The sequence below is a fragment of the Orycteropus afer genome, unplaced genomic scaffold (assembly GCF_000298275.1).
Source record: "Orycteropus afer afer isolate SDZICR_OR568_19922 unplaced genomic scaffold, OryAfe1.0 scaffold00016, whole genome shotgun sequence".
Lineage (NCBI taxonomy): Eukaryota > Metazoa > Chordata > Mammalia > Tubulidentata > Orycteropodidae > Orycteropus > Orycteropus afer.
Window position 1 is genome coordinate 14,443,352 of NW_006921603.1, and position 10,026 is coordinate 14,453,377.

Genomic DNA, 10,026 nt, shown 5'->3' on the forward strand with positions numbered 1-10,026 from the left:
TGATGATCGATAGAGAATAATCTGTCTCTGGGCAGTTATCATAAGGAGCCCTGCTGATGCAGGGGTGAAGAGCTATGCTAAAGGAAAGGTTGGCAGTTTGAATCCACCAGTTGCTCCAAAGATGTATGTGGCAGTCTGCTTCTGTAAAGATTTAATCTTGGAAACCCTGTGGGGCAGTTCTAATCTCTCCTATAGGATTGCTTTAAGGTAGCATATACTTGATGGCAGTGTTTTTTTTGTTTTGTTTTGTTTTTTGGTTAGACAGTTAACATGGTGAAAAAGATTCTGGCTTGGGAATTGGGAACTCCAGTTTTCTCATGCTTCTCTGGCTTGTGAGTTTGAATAAAGTCACTATAACAATAATTGCTCAAATTTAACTGGTTTGCTGATCCCTTTTCCCCCACCCTCTCTCCAGGTGTAATGAGCAGGGAGGTTATAATCTGGGATTGATATTCTCTGAGCATTGTGGGTATCCAAAGCTGACTCTTTTGTGGGGACCTCTTGTATTTTGTTTGGAGGTTTTCTCATTTTAGGGTTTTCTCCCCTACAGTTTCCTTGATATGGGCTGTCTCCTCTATCTCGCCTCTTAACACTTCCCCCTCAGCCTACTGGTTCCCTGTGTTGATCCGAGTTTCTGACCTATATAAATTTTCTTCCCTCTGAAGTACTTCTTTTACCATTTCGTGCAAGGCAGGCCTACTGATAACAAATTCCCTCAAGTTTTATTGGTCTGAGAAAGTCTTTATTTCTCTTTCACATTGAAGGATAATTTAACTGTGTAGAGAATTGTAGGTTGGTGGTGTTTTTCTTTCAACACTTTGAATATTTCACTCTATCTTACTTGTGTGGTTTCTGAAGAATAGATCTAGTTTTCTTTCTTAATTCACAGCATCTTATGTAGAGTAGGCTCTCATTACATGTTGGTTGAATTTTCAAACAAGGTCTTACTAGAAGCCTACTTGTTCTATGAAGCATTTGTCTTTCCATAAGCCAAATTTTGTGTATTTTGATACTGATGTTTTAGATTTTTATGTTGTTTCTGAACTCATTAGACTACCTAAAGCAAATTGTCTTTTTTTTTAAAAACATATTTTGTGTTATGTGTTAGTGATTGGTTAGGTCTATAGTAATAAGGTGACAATATGTCCTGGTTTGCCTGGAATGGTATTGGTTTGTACTTATTGTCCTAGCTTTATTATTAATAGTTTTCTCTTTCTATCTCAAGAGTGTCCTGGTTTGAATGGCAAATTATTTGGTCACTAATTATTAAAAGGGAGCTCTGGTAGTGCAGTGCCTAAGGCATTTGACTGCTAACCAGAAGGCTGGTGGTTCAAACCCACCAGCCACTCCTCAGAAGGAAGGTCGGGCAATCTACTTCTGTAGTGATACCGCCTCAGAAACCCAAGGATGGGTCACTGTGAGTTGGGTCCGATTCGATGGTAAACAACAACAATTATTGAAAACTTTTAACTGTGAGCTCACAAAAATGTCTTAAGTATATTTCTTGAATATTGTTTAATGGAAAAGTACTTTTTTTTTCTCCCCTCCAGGTATTTTAACACCAGCAATAACAATTTACAATACTGGGGACTGGATTACCCACCTCTAACAGCTTATCATAGTCTCTTATGTGCATATGTGTAAGTATTTTTGCCTTTAGTAAATATACTGCGGAGCAGTATGATCTGCCTTTGTTGAGCAGAGGTGAGATCTGTTGTAGCTACTATTGTATTATGGTTTGTAAAGTACTCTGCCCTTATGAAGGTGCTCTGGTGGCATGGTAAATAAGGCATTTATTTGGCTACTAACTAGAAGGTAGGCAGTTCTAACCCCCCCAGCTGCTCTGTGGGAGGAAGATGGGGGCATCTACTTCTGTAAAGATTTACAGCCTTGGAAACCCAGTGAAGGTTGCTGTGAGTCAGAATTAATTTGATGGCAGTGTTTTTTTTTTTAAATGCTCTTAAATAATGAGGTTGTAAGAAAAGCAACTACCAGAATTTAAACATTTCTGTAATTCTCTGTAGGATAGGTTAGAAAGAAATGCAAAAATCTAGCTTCATTTTGAAGTGGAGATGTTACCAATTAATATGAACTACTGTGAAATATATTTAATATGGACTAGTTGTACACAGGAATGACCCAAAGTAAAGGAAAAATACAGATCCAAATGTGATTCTGATTAAACTAGAATTACTGTAATGTTTCACTCTATGATTTAAGATTGGAACTGAAATTCTTCCTTTTAAAGAAATAGAATGTTTTTTATAAAATGAGGAGCTATATTTTGGTGGAGACCCAGTACTACTGTATAGTGGTATTCCATTTCAGGCTTGAAGTGTGTCAGGAAAAATTTGAAGAACTTCTCTTTGTAGTATACTTCCTGAACTCATCTTACTTATTTTTTTATTCAGCTTTAACTATTTCATATTTTATTGCAATTAGCTAAACATTGTTCTACAGCCTACTTTGGTGAGGAGCCACAGGGTTCTTAAAAGCTTGTGAGGGGCCATCTAAGATGCAACTATTGGTCTTCCCTTGTCTGGGGCAAAGCAGAGTGAAGAAAAGCAAAGACACATGGAAATAAGTAGTTCACGGGAGTAATGGACCATGGGAACTTCAGCCTACGTGTGCTTGAGATCAGAAGAACTAGGTGGTGCCCAGCTACCAATGCCAACCACCTAGAAAGGGATCAAAATTGGAGATCCTAGATAGAGTGAGAGAATAATGTGGAACAAAGTTAAAAAAAACATATAAAAAAGGCCAAGATTAGTGGTCACATAGAAATGAAATCCCTGAGAGTATGGCCTGTAGACATCCTTCAGGCTTGTTTGTAATTGGATTCACTCAGTGACTTAACTCTCTGCCAAACAATAGACAGGCCTGTGAGCTGAACAGTTATACCAGGGAGGTGCACTCCTTAGAACAATCAACCATGGGAGATCAGAAGGGTGGTATTTGCATAGGGAGAAAGCTAGGGAGGCAGGAATGCATAGGTAGGAAAGACACAGGAAATGGGTAACTATAAGGAGGAGGTGGGACGAGAGCTGTTATGTTGTGGGGATTGTAATCAGTGTGACGAAACAAAATATATATGAACTGTTGAATGAAAATTAATCTGTTCTGTAAAGAAGAGTTAAGTTTAAGCATTGACTTTGTTACTTTATAAGAGCAACAGCTGATTCTCAAATTTATATGTTCTCAAATGTCCTGCTAGTTGTGATAGAAGAATAAAGTATGTGTATATATGTTTTGGTTTGCAGGGCAAAGCTTATAAATCCTGATTGGATTGCTCTCCATACATCACGTGGATATGAGAGTCATACACATAAACTCTTCATGCGTACAACAGGTAAAAGAGTGTAAAATTTTGATTTTTTAAAGAAATTGTGGACAAGCTAATAAAATGAAAGGTACTATTATTATACTTACTGACTTTTTAAATTGTATAACTATTAAAACAGTAAATGGAGGGGAATAATTTTAGGTGCTTTACATTTATTATCTTAATTATTTAAATCCTCATATAAAGTAAATGTTATTATAATCCCCATTTTAAACTGATGAAGCTGAGGAATGGTGAAGTGAGGCAACTAATATAGCTGAGTCAGATAACTATAAATCAAGACTTTAGTTGTTTAGGATGCTGCTATAATATCCTAATAACAAATTCCTTTCACCTTTTCTTAAAGTAAACCTTATAGTTATATATCATACACTGTTGTTAAATTAAGTAATTCTCCCAAGAAATGTATGTTGAGCATCTACTGTGTACTGTTCAAGGGGCTTTAAAGTAATAAGCTTGTTGTTGTTGTTGTTAGGTACTATCAAGTCAGCTCCCAACTCATAGTGATCCTGTGTACAACAGAACTAAACGTTGCCCAGTCCTGCTCCATCCTCACAACCCCAGTGCTTGATCCCATTGTTGCAGCCACTGTGTCAATCCATCTTGTTGAGGGTCTTCCCCATTTTGGTTGAGACTTTACTTTACCAAGCATCTTCTCCAGGGACTGGTCCCTGCTGACTACATAACCAAAGTAGGTGAGATGAAGTGTAGCCATTCCTGCTTCTAATGAGCATTCTGGCTGCACTTTTCCAGGACAGATTTGTTTGTTCTTCTGGCAGTCCAGTGTATTTTCAGTATTCATGCCTGTACCACAATTTAAATGCATCAACTCTTCTTTGGTCTTCTTTGTTCATGGTCCAGCTATCACATGCATATTAGGCAATTGAAAATACCATGGTTTGCGTTAGGGTCACTTTAGTCTTCAAAGTGACATCTTTGCTCCTTAATACTTTAAAGAGGGCTTTTGCAGTAGAGTTCCCCACTGCAATATGATGTCTGATTTCTTGACTTCCATGGGTGTTGATTGTGGACCCAAGTAAAATGAAATTCCTGACAACTTCACTCTTTTCTCCATTTATCATGATGTTGCTTATTGGTCCAATTGTGAGGATTTTTGTTCTCTTTGAGATGTAATACATACTAAAACCTGTAGTCTTTGAGCTTCATCAGTAAGTGCTTCAAGTTTTCTTCACTTTCAGCAAGCAAGATTGTGTCATCTGCGTATTGCAGGTTGTTAATGAGCCTTCCTCTAGTCCTGATTCCATGTTCTTCTTTATATAGTCCAGCTTCCTGGATTGTTTGCTCAGCATACAGGTTGAATAAGTATGGTGAAAAGATACAACCACTCATCTGTCAGTTTGTTGTACTTTGGTGGCTTGTGTGTTGCTGTGAGGCTGGAGTCTATGCCACTGGTATTTCAAATACCAGCAGGATATTTGGTGGGGGGTCACCCATGGTGGACAGGTTTTGGCAGTTTTGTCCAGACTAAGACAGACTGGGAAGAAGAATGGGACCATCCATTGAAAACTTTATGAATAGTAGTGAAACATTGTAATAAGCTTAGATTTCTTTAAAAGCTTTATATGACTTAGACTTTAATGTTAACCTGGGCCTTTTCTTTATTTAGTCTAAATTGAGTCAGAATGTGTTCTCTTTACTGGTCATCCAGACATGGAATCTAAGGCCCAAGAGATAATCCCTGCCTGCCACCCATGTTTAATTCCTCTTTGAACTACGTAACTCACCATGTGATCAGTCAGCTTCTGAATTGATGCCTACATTTGCAGGGAACTGACAACCTTTAGAAATAGCCTATTATATTTTCAGAGAGCCCTAATCATTAAACATTTCTTTCTTACATGTATAAAATAATCCAGTAATTCCTTTGGGCCACATAGAATAAATCTGATCTTTTATATATCTAGTACTTTATAGACTTTTGATGTCCTCTTCTCAAGGTTAAGCCTTCCTAGATTTTAAAACTATTCCTTAGATGGTCAATTTCTTGAATGTGATTGTGGTTCTGAAACTTTTGGTTGTGATCTTTTGATATATCCAGTTTGTCATCTTAAATGGGGCATCTGCAGCTGAACTTAGCATTGCTTACATATAACACTGAAAGTTTATCACTTCCTGTATTCTGGACACTAAGAAAAATATAATGCAGTACACTAAGAACAAAATAGGCTCTTTGGACAGCTATGTTACTGTTGCAAATGTAATGTATTTGTTTCTCAGTGTTTTCAAAGGACTGAACGTTCAGAATTATGAATTGCCTTTTTATAAAACTTATTTTAGTTTCTTCCTCAAGCTCTTTATATGTATTAATTAGTCAAGATTTATATATGTTTTCTTTAAACACTAGTATTTTGAAAAAATTATCCTGTGCATCACCATATTTGAGTTTTCTTTACACCAGATAATTTGGAGTGTGCATATATTGAGGCCAAAAAATATATATATATACTGTTTTCCCTTGCCTTATTAATTTTTTTTTAAATTATGATTTGGGTAAAAGGTTACAGAGCAAATTCATTTTCCATACAATGAGTATTCTTAATTTTTAAGTGCAAGTCAGAGCAAAGAGAAAATTCAGTTTGGATTTTATAATTAATTAGTGTGTGGATTTGTTAGAGAAAATTAAGAGACTCCTTAGTACCCTATCAATTGAAGTTAGGCAGTGATAAGAGAATGAAAGGACTTGTTTTGTTACAGACTTGTCCAGAGTGGGTAGGAATCTTGTGTTAATAGAATTCCCAGTCAGGGGTAGAGGGAGGCAGTTAATAGTCTGTTGTAGATCTTGATGGACTCACAGTTAAACTGTTTGCTTGGTTCCTTAGTTTTTGTTGCTGATTTGCTGATTTACATACCTGCAGTGATTTTGTATTGTTGTTGCTTAAAAGAAACTTCAACTAATGGAAAGGTAAGTTTTAAAGCAGCCTAACATTTCATGTCTGAAATGTTTATTAGTTTAACTATTAAGTATAGATCATAAAGAAGCCATGCTTTTAGGAATACATAGAATAATGGGGGATAGGATGAAAAAACAAACAAAAAAACACTGCCATCAAATCAATTCTGACTCATAGCAACCCCAGTAGGGTGTCCAAGGATGTAAACCTTTATGAAAGAGACTGCCTCGTCTTTCTTCCACAGGTGGCTGTGGGTTCGAACCACTGACTTTTTGGTTTGTAGCCAAGTACCTTAACCACTGCACCACCAGAGCTCCTTTGTTGTTGTTATGTGCTGTCAAGTTGTCTCTGACTCATAGCAACCTTATGTACAACAGAACGAAACACTGCTTGGTCCTGTGCCAGCCTCATGATTCCTACTATACCTGAGCCCATCACTGTAGCTACTGTGTCAGTCTATCTTGTTGAGGGCCTTCCCCTCTTTTGTTGACCCTCCATTTTACCAAGCATGACATCCTTCTCCAGAGAATGGTCCCTTCTGACAACATGACTCATTGGAGGGACAGTGTATCTTCTATTAATTAATTTTTATTTAGAAAACTTCAACTTACCTCACAGTTGTTATTCTAATGCCTTGCCATGGTAGTAATAAGATGCACTGAATATTAGAAGGTATGTGCTGCTGAACTACACAGCATGCCAAATTTACTGCTTAAATAAATTGGTAAAGCTGAATTTTGAGCTGTTGTTGTTGTTGTTGTGTGCCGTCGAGTCAGACCTGACTAATAGTGTCCCCTCTTTGGGTTTCTGAGGCAGTATCACTATGGAAGTAGATTAGCCCCATCTTCCTTCCAAGGAGTGGCTGGTAGGTTTGAACTGCCAGCCTTCTGGTTAGCAGTCAAGTGCCTTAGTCACTACACTACCAGAGCTCCTGAATTTTGAGCTAGCTTATGGAATGACTAAACTAAAATATTTTTTGTAAGGTCACTGTGTATTCTCATATTTACACTTACCAAATACTTTTTAATCATTGCAAATAATTTAATTATTAGATTAACTTCTCTGATATGTATATCTAAAAGTGCTTCCTTTGCCAAATACCTTTTAGTGATTTTTTCCTTTTTACGGAAGTGTCCGTGTCACCTCTTTGAGAAATTTAGTGCCTAAAAGAGTTGTTTTATAAAAGATGGAAAATTTTGGTAAATATAAGATATAGTACCTCAGCAAAGGGGCAACATTTGCTACTAAAGTAAAATGAAACCACACTTTTACCATTTGAGTAACAGTTTACTAATTTCACAATATTTTTCTTTACAGATTGCTAATGCATTATGCATACTGCTATATCCAGGCCTTATTCTTATCGACTATGGACATTTTCAGTATCCTTTACTAATTGACGAATGAAGTCATTAGTTGCATATTATGAAGTTTAGGCTCAAATATGTAAAATTTTGTCATCTAATAAGGTCCTATTTGCTAGAGTGCTTGCCTATATAAATTATTTTCACAATTACATAGAATAATCTGTTTACCAAGATTTTACCTTGGTAGACAGCTAAAGTACAGATTTATTAAAAGGAGAGTTACTTTTTTAGTACCCATTTGGCTTGGGAATAAAATGTTAGTAATTGATTAGCTTTTTCTAGGAAGTTGGAAAACAAATGCCAGTTATAGTATGCCTTCCTCCTCCTAAAAAGGTGTAACATATGTTTTATCTTTTGTAAATGTTATCTGATATGAATAAAAAAACAATACAATCTTATAGTTTATTGAACTCTAAAAAAGGTGGTTTTCTAACAGGTAGTGGAAGCTAGGAAGCTTCAGGAAACTGAAACTGATAATTAAAATCTATGTTGTGCATTTATGATTACATATTTTTTTTTATATAAAATAAGGAACATTCAAAAACAAACAAACAAATCTCAGAGGATAAATTTATAAAATCTATACTTGGTTGTCCAATTTGTGTTCTAGTGTATTGAATGTTAATTGTCTGTCCCAAGTGAAAAACAGGAACAATGATAACAGTAACATATTAACTTAATAAATCCTTTTGATGCTAGTATGTTTTAGTTGTAATTAAATTAATTTGCGTCTCTACCAAAGGAATTGCAAAAGATATTTAAATCTATAGTTTCCCAATTGAGCTAATTTTTTTTTTGGAAGGAGGGGATAAAAATAACCTGTACTTTGTAAGCTTGGGGGATCAGTGATTATGCCTGTCAGATAGTCTGATAATATTAAGAACACTGATATAAGGAAAGAAAAAAAAAAGCCATCCACCAGACTTTTAAAACTATTTTTATTTTGAAATGCAGCACTCATACAGAAAAGTACTTAAAATTAAATGTGGATCTCAGTGAACCGGTAAACTATTTTTCATGTCAAGAAATAGAATGTTGCCAGTACCCAAAAAACTTCCTTTGTATCCTTCCCAAATACTTCTCTGTTCCCAGAGTGCTTAGTGTCTCCCAGATACTGTTTTAAATGCTTTACAACTATTAATTCATTTCATTCTCAAAACTAGCTTACAAATTAGGGGCTACAACCCCCATTTGACGAATGAGAAAGTAAAGCATATATAATTAAGAAATGTGTCCCCATAAAATGGCATGATTCTCAAAGCTAATACTGACTGCTAATACTATATTGTAGTTTAATTTTCCCTTTTTATGAATTTTATATAAATGGAACCATACAGTAGGTATTCCTCTATGTTTATTTTCTTTGGTTCAACATTTTGTTTGTGGGGTTTATTCATGTGTAGCTGTAATATGTTTACTTTCATTGCTTTCCAGTATTCATTTGTATGAATACACACAGTTCTATTGGTGATAGACATTTGGATTGTTTCCAGGTTTTGGCTATTATGAATAATACTGTGTGAACATTCTTGTAAATATCTCTTGTGCACATATGTGTATTTCTTATGAGTGGAATAACTTGAGTTATAGAGTATCCAGTTTTTTTTTTGCTGTTCTTGTTAGGCGCCATCGAGTCGTCTCTGACTCATAGCAACCTTATGTACAACAGAACGAGACCCTGCCTGGTCCTGTGCCAGCCTTATGTTCCCACCTTTACCCAAGCCCATCGTCGCAGCCACTGTCAGTCTGTCTCATTGAGGGCCTTCCCCTTTTTCGCTGACCCTCCACTTAACCAAGGATGATATCCTTCTCCAGAGAATGCTCCTTTCTGACAACGAGACTAAAGTAGGAGTATCTGGCCATTCTTGCTTCCAAGGAGCATTCTGGCTGCACCTCTTCCAGAAGAGATTTATGAGTTTCTTTAGCAGTCCATGGTACTTTCAGTATTCTTCGCCAACACCACAACTCAAAAGCATCAACTCTTCTTTGGTCTTCATTATTCATTGTCCAGCTCTCACAAGCATATGAGGCGATTGAAAATACCATGGCTTTCATTAGGTGCACCTTAGTCTTCAAGGGGACATCTTTGCTTTTCAGCACTTGAAAGAGGTCTTTTGCAGCAGATTTACCCAATGCATTACGTCTTCTGATGTCTTGACTGCTGCTTCCATTGGTGTTGAGTGTAGACCAAGTAGCATGAAGTCTTTCACAACTTCAGTCTTTTCTCCATTTATCATGATGCTTCTCTTATTGCCCCGGTTGTGAGGATTTTTGTTTTCTTTATGTTGAGGTGTAATCCATACTGCAGACTGTAGTCTTCAATCTTCATCAGTAAGTGCTTCAAGTCATCCTCACTTTCAGCAAGCAAAGTTGTGTCATCTGCATATCTCAGGTTGTTAATGAG

General features: G+C 36.4%; 1 protein-coding gene across 1 annotated transcript in view; it reads left to right on the forward strand.

Annotated features, from left to right (window-relative positions):
* ALG6 (ALG6 alpha-1,3-glucosyltransferase) overlaps positions 1 to 10,026 on the forward strand; it is a 100,288-nt gene that overhangs the window by 63,487 nt on the left and 26,775 nt on the right. Inside the window, exons 3-6 of the mRNA XM_007959133.1 lie at positions 1,551 to 1,640; positions 3,261 to 3,349; positions 6,184 to 6,266; positions 7,573 to 7,637. Of these exons, the coding sequence (XP_007957324.1) occupies positions 1,551 to 1,640; positions 3,261 to 3,349; positions 6,184 to 6,266; positions 7,573 to 7,637 (327 nt within the window). The remainder of the gene's footprint in view (positions 1 to 1,550; positions 1,641 to 3,260; positions 3,350 to 6,183; positions 6,267 to 7,572; positions 7,638 to 10,026) is intronic.